At 36.5% G+C, this 17,263-nt stretch overlaps 2 protein-coding genes and 1 pseudogene across 2 annotated transcripts; 1 reads left to right on the top strand and 2 right to left on the bottom strand.

Moving 5' to 3' along the window:
- The first annotated feature begins 5,672 nt into the window (after positions 1 to 5,672).
- On the top strand, positions 5,673 to 8,341 carry LOC120211399 (annotated as a pseudogene).
- A 143-nt stretch (positions 8,342 to 8,484) lies between these two features.
- Positions 8,485 to 10,773, bottom strand: LOC120211237 (probable CDP-diacylglycerol--inositol 3-phosphatidyltransferase 2). Its single transcript, XM_039209830.1, has 11 exons — positions 10,663 to 10,773; positions 10,483 to 10,580; positions 10,330 to 10,414; positions 10,198 to 10,247; positions 9,927 to 9,966; positions 9,727 to 9,771; positions 9,574 to 9,639; positions 9,366 to 9,480; positions 9,222 to 9,278; positions 9,026 to 9,124; positions 8,485 to 8,901 (listed from the first exon to the last, which is right to left on the bottom strand). Exons 2-11 carry the CDS (start codon positions 10,553 to 10,555, stop codon positions 8,842 to 8,844), a joined length of 690 nt encoding a protein of 229 aa, XP_039065761.1. The 5' UTR covers positions 10,556 to 10,580; positions 10,663 to 10,773; the 3' UTR covers positions 8,485 to 8,841.
- Positions 10,774 to 13,161: 2,388 nt separating this feature from the next.
- Positions 13,162 to 14,023, bottom strand: LOC120211286 (probable BOI-related E3 ubiquitin-protein ligase 2). Its single transcript, XM_039209864.1, has 2 exons — positions 13,784 to 14,023; positions 13,162 to 13,699 (listed from the first exon to the last, which is right to left on the bottom strand). Exons 1-2 carry the CDS (start codon positions 14,021 to 14,023, stop codon positions 13,163 to 13,165), a joined length of 777 nt encoding a protein of 258 aa, XP_039065795.1. The 3' UTR covers position 13,162.
- Positions 14,024 to 17,263: the final 3,240 nt, after the last annotated feature.

Raw genomic sequence — 17,263 nt, 5'->3', positions numbered from 1 at the left:
TGGACTGAAAAAAAGATAACGAAACGTGTTGTGAAGTCAACGTCATAGAGAGTTGAACCATGTTCAAACACTTTGTTTGAAGTATTGGATAATAACTTAAATGGGCTTGTCGATCTAAATGCAAAGACGTGTAGTTGTAAGAAATGACAAACATCTGGTTATCCGTGTGGCCATGTTATAAAAGTTGCTCTTCATCTAAACCAAGATGATTCAAGCGCATACGCTATGGATTGCTACACTACAGAAGTATATCGACAGACTTATGCCAAGATTGTCTACCCATGTCCACATCCTTCTGAGTGGGACATACCAGATGACTTACAAACAGTTTTGCCACCAGTCATGAACAACAGGCTACCTGGCCGACCAAAACATCACGATCGTATACCGTCTAAGAGTGAAGAGAAGAGGATATCGATATGTAGTCGGTGCAAGGAAAGTGGTCATACAAGGATGACCTGTGGATCACCAGTGCCATCACAATCATCTTTTCCTCTACCAAAAAATGGATCCTCATCAAAATCCAAAACTCATATGGTGCCAAGCAAAAGGAAATCAAAATCGCAATCAAAATCAAAATCCCAATCACAATCGGCTTCACCTTTTGGGACTTATTAACTTAGGTAATTTTTAAATACAAACGTTGTATTATGTGTATTTTATGTGTGAATGTATACATTTTCAGTTAGACATTCATTAGTAACTTGAGTTTGAACATTGCTATGATATGTTCAGTTGTTATCATGTTGGGATTTTCTCTTGTGTTTGATTGCTTGGATAGTTGTTCTCTTGCTTCTTCAAGTGTCCCTAGCTTGTATTTATAGCTTGGAATGTGTTTGATGTTGTATATAACTTGATGTTGTATGTTGCGATCAACGCGAAAGTCAAATTCACAACACGAAATCGCAACGCGAATTTGACTATCGTAACGCTTATTTTGCGTTGCGAATTTGACTTTCGCGTTGTGAATTTACCTTTCGCGTTACGAATTTACCTTTCGCGTTGCGAATTTGTACCTTCAACATGTCTTTTTTGCCTTCAACATAATGCATATTGAATTTAAAACAATAAATCAAATAAACAAGCAAAAAATAATTCTTATTTACACATCAAATTAAACAAATCAATTAAACAAGCACAAAATAATTATTATTTCCTCATCAATTAAACAAATCAACTTTCAATGTAAAATTCAATTAAACAAGCAAAAAAAAGTGTACCCTAGACTATTGTTTATGCACAAATACATCAATTTCACGCAGCTCACGTCAGGAATAACCTGCAGAAACCAAACATTTGCTCAAACAACACTTTCTACACATCTAAAACCAACAAACAGCAAATTATTAAATTCTAGGTACTTAACCAGACATTTTCAAACAAACAAAGAGTATATATGTTAACAATACTTGCTTAAACTTACCAATTGTTTATACAAACTTTCAGCACGCGGATGCAAGTAGGCAACGTCTCGCATATATCGCTCGAGCCATAAAATGCCAAAACCATAAGCCTACTGCACCTCTATCTCTATCTGTGGGAGGTAGAAGGTGTTTACTTCCTGTCATCAAATGCTCCAAGCACATGCATACAAGAGGACCACAATCCCCTCTGGCTCCCTTCGTTTGTTGTGGCGCGGTATCGTCTCTGATCATTATAACTTTGAACTTTTTTGGCTTCTTGTTTTTAGAATTAGTCCAATAATCAATTGCGTCCAAGTATTTTGCCAAATGAGTGCTCAATCCCTTACAAATAATATCTCTCAAATCAGACAATGATATGTAATTCAACATGATGTCATATACCATTGTCTTCAGGGATGGGAGCTGAAGCTCGATGAGAAGCCAATGACGATGTTCCAAAACAGGGATAGACACATGCAATCATAAATAATTGCGCACATCAAATAAAATTTATGAAAACCTTTAAAATATTCAAAAAATAAATACTAACCTTATCGACCTCCCACCACGCAGGATAAAGTTTAGATTTTCCATTGCCCAACGTATATGAAGGATCTCTCGGATTCTTCAAGTGAGCTACGTGAAAAGACGTCGGTATAATAGTCCATCGAGTATTTCTTATTTTCCTAAATTTTCTTATTATTAGAAGACGTGACACTCATGCATCAATATGATGTTTTATAAAAAGAATACATATATTAGTGAATTTATTAATAATTTAAAAAAAATAATCAAAATGCAATATAAGAAGAATATAAGACTTACCATCCCTTCGAGATAGCCATTATCTTCAACCCCTAATAAAATACCCCACCAAGACCGATCAAGAAACAAATGCATAACATCGTCGAGTTGGCATATGTCAGAATAACACCCCTTGCTCCGCTCATGTAGATAAAAATCAACTGCGGTCTTAGCCCAAATGGTATTATCCGTAATTGTGTCCGGTAGTGTTTTCCTCTCCTGTTGAGGAATGGTACTGGCCGGTAACACATACGAAAACCAAATCGCATCCATTATATCGGGCATGGAAGGGGGTTTATCAATATGTCGACATATGACGCCATGTGAATCGGGCTCTTGAACGGCGGGCGGGACATCTTGAACGATGACAGGGGCCTCTTGAACGGTGGGAGGGGCCTCTTGAACGATAGGAGGTGCCTCTTGAATAATGATAGGTGCATCGAGCTTCTTCTTACGAAGTCTTGGCACTAGTGGGGTGAACGGAGATGTAATGGCACGTGCACGACGTCTGATGTGTGAACCCCGTCGTGCAAGAAAAACCCAACATAAAGCATCTACCTTATCGGACCGCTGAAAATAAATTAATACATAAATCAGTAAATAAATAAATAAATAATACTGAAAAAAGATTATTTGCATTTTTAGTATAGTATTAAACAAATTTACCTAATTGCGTAGAGTATGAACCTCATTCTGTAACGATGAAACAATCTCACGTAGAGCGGCAACCTCATCACGTAAAGTAGATACCTCACCACGTAGCGCACCATTGTCATCGCGTAAAAAATCCACCTCACCACGTAAAGACCGAACCTCATCACGCCATGCACCATTATCTTCACGTAAAATACCGACCTCATGATGCAAAGCACCGACCTCATCACGTAACTCCCTTAACTCATCCCGTAGAGGTGGAGAACAGAGAGATAAATGTCGTGGCCTCTTTGCCGGTCGCCTATCATGAGGTGATGGTAGAGAAGAGGCTCGATAATGTGATGGCTCCGGGTGTCGAGCTGTAGGATCGGCCCGATCAGGTGATGGCTCTCGAAGTGGGGGGTGCTCATCATCCGTCCCATAAAAAAACCGTTTACTAGCTTGCCACCAATCAGTGGCAAGCTCAGCCTCTGTGGATGTCAGCCTTTGTAATGGATAGTTGGCCTCTTAACAATATAAAAGCTCAAACAAAGTTAAACTTGTACTAGTAATAACTTGTTTATATATAGTATTATTTGTGTGTTAACTTACATCATTCATCGTCGTATATGGGAATAACTCTTCCCAATCCAACATGCGGATCCTCTTCCAGGTAATAGCCCTAGGAATATCATTTGATCTTTTTATCGCATATGTCTGCATGCTGGGGAAAGCCTCAAATATCCAAATCTACAAACAATATAATACCCAAACATTAGTAATTGTTAAATAATTAACTATAATTTTAGAAACATTAAATAGAAATTCTTACCTTAAAGGCCCAAGTAAAGCCTGTCAAAGTGTATTTAGAACCATCGCCCCACAACCTTTTTTCGGTCCTCAAAGGCAGACGACAACTTCTTCCAGGTAGCTTTCCATATATATGAACCCCACGGAAACATGTTCCATGCATTTAGGTCATCTACCAATAATATTAGGTCCTCAGAGATAGGTTGTCTGCCCTCTTTGCCTAAAAAGCCGGCATGCAAAAGTAATAAATGGCATACTCGGACAACATCAAGGTCATCCATCCGAGTAAAACCATCTTTAACAAATAATCTCTTCAAGTCGTCGACGTGTAAACTCGGCTTCGACTTTTCCAGCTCAGGAAAAACTCGAGATAACCATGATGGGCAGGAGATATGACTAGTGTACCGGGTTACTTCATCGTGTCTGAAGTGTAGACTAGTGATTAAGCAAAACTCCTCCCGCCCAAAACAAGTATACGCCGGTGCCAGAGGAAAATGAAACAATATCTCTTCATCACCACATTGTATCCTCTCGGGTAGATCGTTAGTCATGGTCTGAAGAAACAAATGTGTCAACATAGCATCTCCACCCGTATATTGTACTTTCAGCCATGGCCCGAAGCAAGTATCCTCAAACAATTTTCTTTGTAGAGGTGTAAGTTGATGCAATTTTAGTGGCTAGACTTAATTTATTCCTTAAGGTCAATGCAGCCGAAAAAAATTTATACAAAAACAATAAACATACCAAGTTAGATATACCAAAAACTACAAATTATACACTATAAACAGACATGATATTAAACAGTGAAAACAAAGCCAAATATGTTTCAAACTAGCACGGTATTCGCATGCTGTCATTATTCCATCATAGTTCAAAATGCATCAAATAATATTCCAGAAGTAAGCACTTATATAAACATTTAAAAGGACAACATATAGGTTTAGTGCAAGTTCAAGGACAACATAAAGAGTAGTTTATTCTTGAAACTTAAATTAGCAACATTGTGAAGTTAGTATTTGTCTTTGTTTTGTCTTTTTGTTGAAGTAATGCAATTCATGCGATTTTCATTTTCGCGTTGCGATTGGTGTTGCGATCATTTTCGTGTTGCAAATTTAAGTTTCAAAAACTATTCTTCTGCAAATTGAAACTTGAATGAATTACATTTCTTCAACAAAAGACAAAACAAAGACAAATACTAACTTCACAGGGTTAAAGACTAAACAGTTTAGCAGTATTGACAGCAACCGAATGAATTTACTAAGCAATCTCAGTGAAATGATTAATCTTTATATATATTGAAATTACCAGTAAATTTCATCAATATAAGAAAAATCTAATAATAATATAAAAATTTCAAAATAAAATAAAGATTAAAAAACTAACCTTCGGTGGTTGATTTTCCATTTCTGACCGTGAATGGTTGTGAGGGTTGCTATGAGAGATGGAGATAGACGGATTTCGCCGAGATGGGGACGGATTTCGTCGGAGATGGGACGGATGTCGCCGTAGAGAGTGAGAGATGGAGATGGACTGAGTTGTGATTTAGGGTTTTAGGTTATGATTTGCGATAATACTGTTTACATTTGTGTTGCGAAATTAATATTGTGTTTGCGTTGCGAATTTGAAATTCGTGTTGCGAATTTGACTTTTGTGTTTGCGAATTTGACTTTGTGTTGCGGATTGCTATCGCGTTGCGAATTTGACTTCTGTGTTGCAATTTACAGATTCGTGTTGCGAATTTAGAAAATCGCAATGCGATTTACATATTCGCATTGCGATATTGGAAATTAGAGTTCGCGTTGCGAATTTGAGATCGCGTTGTGAATTTGTTGGTCATTTTGACAAATCTAAAAAAATTGATTAAAATCATATATTATAAGACATTTTCGACTACCGAAGTATTTTCTCTATTTGAATTACAACCGAAAACGTTAAAAAAATTAACATTTTACGGTTAGTCAATTTAGAAACTAAATATAGTTCACATTTTCAATTTTCTGATAACCCCCCCCCCAACCGGTTTTCTGCCTTCCAAAACTTCATCTTCAACAATTTCTCAACTCTCTCTGCCAAAATCTTGACCTTTTTAAAGCCTTGAACTTTCCAGGGAAGCCATGGAAAGGCTTCTGTACTCTTCTTCTCCGACCCCCTTGGAGATCTCTCGAAAGCCCTCTCCTTTTCTCTCTCGGCTCGGCAGATTCGACTCTCCTAAACCCAGTTTCCTTCCATCACTCACTCGGCCACAACTCAGGCGAATCATCTCAATTTCATGTAAAGCCGATAATAACCCGTCTCATTTTCTTCTCCTCAATCCAATCCAAGCAATGAATTGCCTTCACTCGGTCCTCCTCGAGTCGACTCAGCAAATGGGTCAACACCCACTTTCAATTTTCTCAAACTTATTGCAACTAAAGCTTCTGCACAAAGAAAGGTATGGCGTCCATACAAGTTTTTTATAAAATTATTGCTATTGATTTTTCCCCATGTGTACATCGATGAGAGAAAAGATGGGAAATATTTGAGGGACTTTCAGAGGTTTTTTTGTCAGCAATATCTACTTCAATTCAGCCCAAGGATTCAGAAATTTGTGTTTAATTATAATATTGGAAATGTTTTTGCTTTAAATTCACAGTTCAATTCTGCCCAAGGATTCAGAAATTTCTAGTTATAGGGTTAAGAGATTGTATCAGAAAGTAAACTATCAAATGGGGAGTTTGTTGTTCAATGGTTACGAAGATGGAATATATTTTGAAGAAGAATGTCTGAGAGTGATTACATGCACATGCCTTGCGGTAAAATGCAATTTAGCTGAGTTACATATCAATATCTGTTCCATGTGAATTCTCCTCTGTTATTGTACTCTTTTGAAGTATTATTTCATTTGTGGTGCTTAACTAAGCAAAAAAAAAATGAAGAACCCTAAACAGGGAACTGTATATTGAGTTTATATTACCTCATTTTTGGGGTAAATTATGCACACATTTGCAAATTTCGACCAATCATTTAAATAAATTAGAAGATTGGAGTTTAACTAGCTTTCCCAAGAGTCGGCTAGTTTTGCATCTTGTTAAATGATTAGGTATTGCCAAACTTCATGATAAAGCAAAGAAGAGTTCTATATTGCTCGTACAGCGGTATATGGAAGCCAGAAAAAGAAAAATGCATCCATGTTATTTGTGTAGAGCTTATCATACCATGACCAACTCGTCTAAAATTTTATTGCTGTTACAATTACAACCAGGGTTTTAAAAACCGGTCCGCGACCGCGATTTCAGCTGCAATATAGCAGTTTCGCCGCCATCTGAGTTACCCGCGACGGCCGTAATAGCGTCCGCGACGGCCGCAATCACGGTAAATCCGAAATAACCGAAAACGCGACCGCGATTTAAAACCCTGATTACAACTACTGATATCACTAGTGATTGAATGTCGAATCCTTAATCATTGTAGAACCGAGAGAACTCATGCATTTGGAAATATTGATTCATCCACCGTTGCTGACTAGTGTTACGTGTATACTATGAATAGATGTAATTTGATCTTAACATCCCTGTATCCCATTGGCAGTGGGATACTTTTGTTATGCGTTTTGGTACATTTAGCATAGCATTTTACAGTTTATCAGGTATTAAGTTCTCTGAAATATTTTCAGGCAATCACAGCTGGGACGTTTCTAGCACTCTCTGCCATTATCATGGTCTTAATCCAACCAATCTTTGCACCAGCAGCTTTTGCAACCTTTCAAACTGGAGCTAAAGCCGGTGGAATTGCAGCTGCTTCAGTTGGGGGAAGAGTAATAGGTGTAGAGTTACTTAGTAGCGTGGTGTCTGGTTTCTTTGCCGGTTGCTTACACACCCTATCAGGGCCTGACCACCTTGCGGCTTTGGCTCCACTATCAATTGGCCGGACTCGAATGGAAAGTGCTGCTGTTGGAGCTCTATGGGGTTGTGGCCACGATGCCGGTCAGGTTATTTTTGGTTTATTGTTTCTACTTCTAAAGGATCGTCTCCACATTGAAATTTTCCAGACTTGGGGTACAAGAGTAGTGGGCTTGACATTGCTTGTTATTGGAGCTATGGGTATAAAAGAGGCTTCAGAAGTTCCTACGCCTTGTGTTGCCTTAGAAAATGGCGAGTGCGATGTTAGCGTTTACGAGGCACTTGAAAACCCTACGGTCGGGAAAAAAAAGATCGGTTTTGCTACATTTGCCACTGGGATTGTTCACGGATTGCAGCCAGATGCACTAATGATGGTTTGCCAGCACTCGCTTTGCCATCTCGCCTGGATGGTGCTGCATTCCTTATTATGTTCTTGCTCGGAACCGTGGTAGCAATGGGAAGCTATACTGTGTTTATAGGCTCATGCAGCCAAGCATTAAAGGATAGGGTTCCCAGAATTACTGAGAAACTTACATGGGCTTCTTCTCTTGTAGCCATTGCTCTCGGAGTAGCCATTATTGTAAGCCAATTTTTCGGATTTAGTCTCTATTGATCTACCTGACCCTACAATCAAGACATTCACTCCAGCTTCTTTAGCACTTAATGATGATGTTAGAAAGGATATTCAGATTTATTTTCAGCAATATTTCATCTGAGCACCATCTTTGCCCCAATTACCTTTTGTTGCTTCCTTGTGAAACTGTTTCGAAACACTATTCTATTACTATGGTTAGAATATCATGTTTGTTAAGCTTAGAAGTTATACATTTATTGCTTGAATGGTAAAAAAACACTTAATCATGCATGTCGTTAGCTCAGCAACATCGTATAATTGCAGTTCAGCAATTTTCATAAGCAAAACACTACATATTCAAATTCGAACACAACTAAATTTAAAAATTAAATCACTTGGACTTTAGTTTCATGAAAGCTGAATCTACATCTCAAGTCTCAATCCAAAAGAAAACAAAAAGAAAAAAAAGATAAGTATGAGATGTAACACAATTAAGACATAGATCAACATGTTCAATACTCTTTGTCAACACCAACCTGATGCTTTTGGGATAAGCAGGCAAGCCATGTGACTCGGTTGCATCAATGATTTCTTAAAACAGAAGTTGGTATGCCTTGTCATCCTGAACAATTATTTATTTGGAATGCGAGACACCGGTGTTACCATCTATACCATAATGTCACGGATTTACGCACTTGATGTCCGGAAACAAAACCCTGCTCTCAGAAACTCGAATTGGTTATGGCTTCTGCTTTTTTTCAGTGTCGTAAAGCACACATGCGTCTGCTGCTGTCTTCATCTGAAGAAACAAACAATTACCAACCTCTAAAATCTAAATTGCCATTACAAAAATGTCATAGGAGATGCAGAATTAAATTTAAATTGATGCAACTTCGATTAAGTTACAAGACATATATGACTACCTGTATAATATTGATGATCTGCTTGATTGAGCATCCAAATAAGCTTATACCAATAAGAACAGAAAGAGGTGAACCCTCTTTCAGGGTAGTCACTACAACCTGAATTGAGAAAAAAATTAAGCAATAAGAAATCAAAATGCAAAGGAATCCGCTCTTCAAATGAGAAAGGAAGCATTACACGAGAATCCAGACTTACATCCATCAAATCTTCCGTATGGTTCTTTGAAATAAGAAATAAGGCTATGTAAAAAACCTGTAAACTCAAGATAACTTGATCAATATACAAGTACCAAAAGCAAGGCAATGCAGAGGGCGGAATGAGTTATATATTTATAATTACCTCGCAAGCCACACAACAATAGCCCATAAACATCCGGTTCCCATAGTAAAGCTTGAAAAGCCAATTGGAGCTGTCTTTCACATCTTTATGACTAGCCTTACCCGCTAGAAATGAACTGCAATATAAATATGAAGAGTTAACGACGAAAAACATAGCCGAGCAAAAAAAAAAACAGAACGAAAGATGTATTTCAAGGAAAAAGAGCTACCTGTACATCTGCAGCCAATGGCTAGCAATATCTAGGGCTAGCAAAGACAAGAAAACCAAGCTAGGCCTGCAAGGAAACACGACAGATATGGCATGACACAAGTATATTGGAATGGCAATATAAATACAAACGGATGAATGGAAGAAAGCTCACCTATACACTTGGGAAAGTATAACCAGTAGACAAGCAGTGCTAATCCTGAATTAAAGAATTGAGAAAAATCACTATGTAGACAACCTCGTAATTCAAATTTTCTACTGGCATTATTTATCGAGAAATAAAGTGAAACATACGGGAAGGTATCCTAAAAACTTAATGCCTATCACAGATAGAGAGAGAGAGTGTGTGTGTACCTATCTGTTACCATGTCCAGAACAGCTCCAAATGTCGAAGCTGAGCCAAGGAGAACGAAGAAAAAAAATAAATCAGATTTTGTATTTTAGCGATGCCGCTTCAACGTGGCATGCCTTCCTTTTAGCATCCCACAAAGAATGACAAATGAAGTAATTAAGTTCCTCTATATGCTATATTTGACCCTAAATTAGAAAGCATACATGCCACTTTCACGTTATTGGTTGGACTACTTTCATAACTTTTAAAGATAAAAACGAGAACAAATTATACCTTGGTCTAATTTTCGAGCACACCAACCATCCACAGCATCACAAACAAAGCTGCAATTCCAAATTTAATCATATTCAAGCCTATCATTTCTCGAAAGGAGACAAAGCTTCGTATGTTAGATACAATTCTCACCTTAGAAAATAGAGAGCAGAAAAAAGCCTTTTGCTGGAAAAGCATATAGCAAAAGCATAGCAATTCAAGAGAATTCTTATATAACCTACAACCACAAAAAGGTTTTAAACTCAAAACCCAATAAGAATTCAAAAGTTGAGAAGAGAAACTAACCAACAATATTGGGAATGTAAAGGTAAACAGACAGATGGCTTGGTTTAGGCTTAGGTTTAGACTTGTTGGCCATTGGAATTTATCTGTAAGAATCAAACCTGCAAGAAAAAACAATGAGTTAAAAGAAATTGTGAGAGTAATAATTGGCTTAGATAAGAAGAAATTGGATCTGGGTACGACCTGGAAGAGCAAATAGTTGAAGTTTTTGGGTGAAGTGTGGATTTTTATTGAAGAAAAAAAATACGATTCTGAGAACTGTGAAAGCCCTCACCTTTTGCAGAAGATTAGCCGAATATATTTTTCAATCCCAAATAATATTAGTTGTATAAACTGATAATTACTTAATTTAGTGTGATGTATTAAATTTGACAAAATCAACGAGATAATGCGTTGAATTTTTTTTTTCACGAGATAGTACCCTCGCCAGATTAATTGCTCAGATAGGGTGATCTCTACAGTCCCACGTCTCTGGGGGTAGGTCGCCATGCACGCCCAGCGACCTACCAGGTCGCCATGCACGCCCAGCGACCTACCAGGTCGCCATGCACGCCCTAACACGCTGGGCATCCGAGACCATCCGAACGAGCTATACGAGGGCATCCGAGGGCAACCGAGCGAGCTATGCGAGGGAATCCGAGGACACCGAGCGAGGGTAGGTCGCCCGGAGTGCATGGCGACCTACCCTCGCTCGGTTGCTCGGATTCCCTCGCATAGCTCGCTCGTTTGCCCTCGGATGCCCTCACATAGCTCATTTGGATGGCCTCGGATGCTTTCGGATGGCCTCGGATGCTTTCGGATGGCCTCGGATGCCCAGCGTGTTGGGACGTGCATGGCGACCTTTGGGGGCTGCATGGATTGCATGGCGACCTACCTAGGTCGCTGGGCGTGCATGGCGACCTGGTAGGTCGCTGGGCGTGCATGGCGACCTATATGGGGACTGTAGAGATCACCCCATCTGAGCAATTAATCTGGCGAGGGCACTATCTCGTGAAAAAAAAAATTTCAACGCATTATCTCGTTGATTTTGCCACTAAATTTTTTAAATAATTTTAAAATTTAAATCTTGATTTTTGTGTATGAATCAAATTAATTAGAAAGATCTCTCCACATTAGGTTTTTATATAATCTGATTTGGATTAATTAATTAATAAATTAGATACCGATAATTATATTATAAAAGTTATATAAATTAAGGGTGAATATAAATCTCAATATATAAAGTTTAATTTCATATCTATTTTTAAATAATAAAATATTTAAATTTATCTTTGATTTGAGATACTTAAATTTTGTTTCTTATTAAATTGATATACGAATTTGATTTCTTAATTGAAAATAATAGTATGTGAATTTGACTTTTTTATTCAATTTAATATTTATAAATTTTATCTAGTTAATCGTTACATTTAAAATAATTAAATTATATCTTATATAATTTAAATGTATCAAGCTTTTTCATATTTGAACAAATCTTAAATAATTCACTTTCAATCATAAATGTAATTCTATATAAAAAATCAGGGAATCAAGTCTGTCGTTGTCATCGTCTCTCTTGTCGTCGTGCAAGTTCGTTAGATCGATTGGGTATCGTGAATTTAGGGGTTTGAATTCATCGAAGATGTAGTTTTAGGTCACAATTTTATTGTTTCCTTCGTCGAAAATGCGTGTGTTTATGGTGGGGTTTGAGTTTCCGTATGGTGAAGGTTCTGGTGGAGGTTCGATCGACTTCAAACAACGACGATCGATGTGAGTCTAGGGATTAAAATTGAAGTTTTCAATAAATTTATTTTTATTCTAATTTTTTTTTTAAAATTGTCAGAACGTAACAAATGTTACTTAACGGTGAAATTTAACGACCATTACAACACGACCCCCTAAAGTGACCATGTTTGTAATGTTAGATATATGGATTATTAAAAAAATGGACACCTATTTGAAAAATTAGTTTAGTTTATGCACTTATTTTTATAATTAAGCCTAATAATAATAATAATCAACACTGAGAGTTGGGTCAGTTTATTTTTCAAGCATATTAAGCGACATTAGTGGTAAACGAAAACGTTGTTCTCTTTAGAGATTTTAGGTTCTAAATGTTATGTTTGATGACTAATTCACCTTCCATAATTCCAAGTAAAAGTAATTAATTTATTCTTGTCTCCAAATTAAATAAAATTATTATTATCTTGATGTTCAAACTCGAAACCTTAAGAAATAACAATAATTCCTTAGTTATTGAGATCGGTTGGTTATTGTTTTTTTTAATCTTATATTTAGATCCGAATGTAAAAACATTTTTTTAATATAAAATTTTAAAGTTTTTTTTATGGTTTGAAGTTTTTTTTTTTTAATAATTTTTATATGTTAGAAAATTATGAAACAGTTAGTTTTATTCAAAAAGTAAAACCATATACATTATATATATTTTTCTTCAAATTTCATAAAAATCAAGGATTTTTGGTTAATCAGGCCTCCATTCTCTACGGAAAAAAACTGGATTTACAATATCAGGAATCAAAGTAAAGCAGAATCTGAAATGAAAATAATCACAGAAAAGAAAATTAATGTAAATGTTCGTTCAATTCATTTCTCGATTTTTGCTTGTTTAATTACATGGGTTGTTTGTGTTCATCCTTCATCACCATCACACTTTCTTTCTGCATTTTCCAGGAATTTTGTTTTCCTAGGAAACCAATGCCTCTATGCTACCTTTCTTGGCTGTTCTACAAACGGGGCAAGAATCAAGAAAAACAGCGCAATCCTTGCAGGAACAGAGGTGCCTGCACGGAAGGAACAAAACGCACGACCGTCGATGATAGCAGCATCTGCAAACCATTCTTCTTTCTCCGTCGTCATCGGCGGCGACCGCCGGGAAAACCATCGCTTCTTTCTTCTCCTCATCCTCTTCGCATTCGCGGCAAGACTCCGCATCGTCGACGCCGTCGTTGAAGCGGCAAGAGGCTTGCTCTCGTAGCTCTTCGATCCGGTTGTTCAAAGAGAAAACCATCGCTTCGTTCTCGTGCGCCACTCTTTGCCACGCATGGCTCTCCATCTCCAGTCTCTTCAAAATATTTTCCAGCTCCATTGATTTATTCGTCGCCTTTACAATCTCCTCGTCTTTTTCTCTAAGTAAAACGCAAACCCTCGATTCCATCTTCTTCACCGATACATCAAACTGTTGCTTCCTTTGCTCTTGCAGCAACAATCTCAACCTCCCATTCTGCACAAAAAAAAAACCCAATTCAAAAAAGACAAGACCTTTACAAAGAACGATCGATCACTTTTATTATTATCATTTGCCAACCTGTAATTCGATGAACTGATCGATCTCGTTTTGGCTAAACATCATGGATTCAAGATTTCTTTGCTGCTGGTTTTGAAGATACTGAAACTGCTGTTGCTGCAGTTGTTGTAAGTGATAAAACTGTTGTTGAACACTTAAACCGTATTGATTGAAACCGCGGCCATTGTTGTCGATCAAATCCAAAGAACCGCACAATGGAAAGCCGATGTTATCAGAATACAACTGCGCCTGTACAGCCATTTTTCTCCTTTATTTGTTCTTCTTCAACAACAGAACAAAAAACAAACAACTTTTTCTTATCCACAAAATCTCTTCGTTCCGATCAAAGAAACTCTCAAATTCCCCCAATGGACATATGAAAACAAAAGAGATGGTCAAGGGCGTTGGTGTGTATTTATAAGAGAGAGAGGGTTGTATGTATGTATCTTATGTATATATATATAGATATAGATACATACATACATACATGTGAAGAAGAAAATAATGGGATTTGATTTGGATTATAATGTTTGGCTTGAAAAGGAAAGACTGGAGCTCATAGGATGCCATTTTCTGCCGTAATAATGATGCCGATGCCACGTAGGGGATGCCCTATGCATCGACGTACACATGCAGATTTTGTGACTACACCTACTGAGTCACAGATTTAGACCGGATTCGTTTATTTATTTTACTATTTCCTTTTAATTATAAATCTTTCGGTAATTTATACGTTTAGTATCCCAACTATAACTTTTATTCCGTTTCGGTCACCAGAATAAAAATAATTAGAGGTGATACTGCCTTGTCACAGTAATGTATTACTATATCATCATTAATTTTTTTTAAAATAACATATCGACAGTTCTGTCAATTTTTAATAGTTGATGACCAAAACAGAATAAAAATTATACTTAGGTACATGTAATTTACCTTTCTTTTATTAATCTTATATGGTAATATTTAATCCGAATTTACTTAATAAATACACATTTTCTCAAACTTAAAACTTTTAACTTCTAAAAGAAACAGTATTATTTTATCACTAAAATATAAGCATCAATAAGTTCTAAATTATAATCAACTTCTCAATGGTCTATATATTACATAAATATAAGTGCATTTTCGTTCATCATAATTAGCTTATAATAATAATTTTTAGTTTTCAATATCATTAAAATAAAATAAAAATAATTATTTTTTTATAGATTCGTTAAGTAAAAGGTGATCGAATAATTATATTGAAGGATTGATTTTTGATTCTATAAACTAAAGTCAGTACATATCTTTAAAAAATAGTGTATAATTGCACGAGTTAACTTATTTTAGTGAATAAAAAGACCATTGTTATTTTTAGAGATCATGAATTGAACGTAACTAAAATGTTATGTAGAATTACTTTTCCTTAAGAGTCTCCAATAATCACGGCAGTTATATCCTAAAGAACGGATAAAGGAACGACTTGGTCTGGAAACTATACCATCCATCTTTTTCCTTATGTTATTTATTGTACTCTCTTACATAGAATTATCGATCGTCTTCTCATCGACCGCGATTCTACATTATAAAGAACGAACAATTAACTGTTAACTAGATGAGTTTGTTCGCATCGATAACGTTACATGTAACTAAGGGGTTGTTTGTTTGTCTCTTAATGGAACCAGTCAGCGCTGAATGTTGAATCGTTCAGCATTCAGCACGTTTGTTTCGTACCTCTGAATGATTTAGTGCTGATTGATTCAACAAAACAATGTTGACTGATTCAGCAAAACAATGTTGAATGATTCAGCACAGAAGTACATTCTGAATGATTCAAAACCATTATCAAACAATATGTCACATTAAGAGCCAATTCATACAGAGCCTCTGAATCATTCAGCGCTTAATTATTCTAAAGAAAACAAACAACCCCTAACTTATCATTACACACTTGGTTCAAAAATCAAATACAAAATATAAAATTAAATTACAAAGAATATATTATATAGAATAGGTTTTTGATTTGGAATAGAGAATCTGAAACTGACATGAATGGCAGAGGACAAATTGTTCATGGAAATGTAGCGGATTGATTGGCATCCAGAATCTTCAAACTTTTATCCCCTCCTTGTCTCTGCTACTCCACCACATGCACCAATGGATCCTAAATCACGGAGAATTTGCCCAATGCAGGCAAGATTCTTAAGAGGGAATAAACAAGGAAACTCCATGAAAAATAAAAAGAAAGTACACAGTTCCCAAGGGCAAATGCAAGCACTGGTACATATACATATACGTAACTGAATAGTGGGTGTCAGTTGAGGCTAAATCTTTTAATACGAAAGCGTTATTTCCGTCTGCATTCGTGAAACAATGGTGACTCATGGGGTGGCCCCTCCATGTGAAGACTGCGTCGGAATTTCAACATCGTCTCTTTAAAACCAAAGGTCATTAGCTTCCTAACTTCACCATCATTCACCCTCGAGACAAGATGGAATCCTTTTCTTTTTGGGTGTTTTGCAGATATCCAAACCCCTTTTCTCCTAATCTGGTGCCTTCAGCTTCCCAACTGCCACTTCTCTTTGTTTTTATATTTGCTTAATCTGTGGTTATAACCATTAATTTAATCGGTCGTTCTTTATTAGAATAGTATCCGTTATTATTCGTTTGAAATTATTATTGTATGATGACTATGTTCGAAACGATCACAATAACACACATCTCTAACATAATCGCGATAAATATGACGTAACCGAAAATACGATTACAACTATGATTTAAATCTCAAATTATAACAATGGACGGTTAATGCACCGTTCTTTAGAAAAGGAAAACGTTTAGTACAGTTCAAGACTGTCCTATTGAGATTAAGTTCTGATTAAAAATGCGATGTGTTGGTTGAGCTTTCGTTTCGTGGAAGGTTGGACGTGTGTCTTTCTACGTAGGGATGGTTATTTTAGTAGGATTTGATGGGTTTCAAACCAATCGAATTGAGTTGTTTTTTTATATTTTGAAAATTTTGGTTTAGATCGGATCATAATTTTATAATTTTTGACTTAATCTGACTCGACATAATATTATAATTATACTTAATATATTTAGATATAATTTTATAATAATTTTTTTTTCAATTAGTTCATTATTTCACTTAATAAAAATGAATTATATATATAGGTCAGATAGGGGTTCTTGCTTAAAGTATTGGGTCAGGAAAAATCCCCTTAAGACGGTCAAGTCAAATGCAGATGTAGAACTTCAATCTTTAAATAAGTTTAAGAGGTTAAAAATCAGATCCAACTCGACTCGTTGTGATTCCTATTTCTACTTGCCTTACTACACGCATGCATTGACTCAGTTCTCCCCTTCAATTAAGGCATCATTGATCAATTTCCCATCACCATTAGCTTATCCAGCACATGAATTATTAATGGGCAGACTTTGAAAGAGACGAGACGGTGAATCGAGGAGTTGTTGGGTTAGGCCATAGAGGGCTGCTGCTGCACCGAGCTGAATCCCATCCCT

Source organism: Hibiscus syriacus, unplaced genomic scaffold (assembly GCF_006381635.1).
Source record: "Hibiscus syriacus cultivar Baekdansim isolate YM2019G1 unplaced genomic scaffold, ASM638163v2 tig00109972_pilon, whole genome shotgun sequence".
Lineage (NCBI taxonomy): Eukaryota > Viridiplantae > Streptophyta > Magnoliopsida > Malvales > Malvaceae > Hibiscus > Hibiscus syriacus.
The sequence above is the reverse complement of the archived record's forward strand: the minus strand, read 5'-3'. Positions and strand labels throughout refer to the sequence as shown.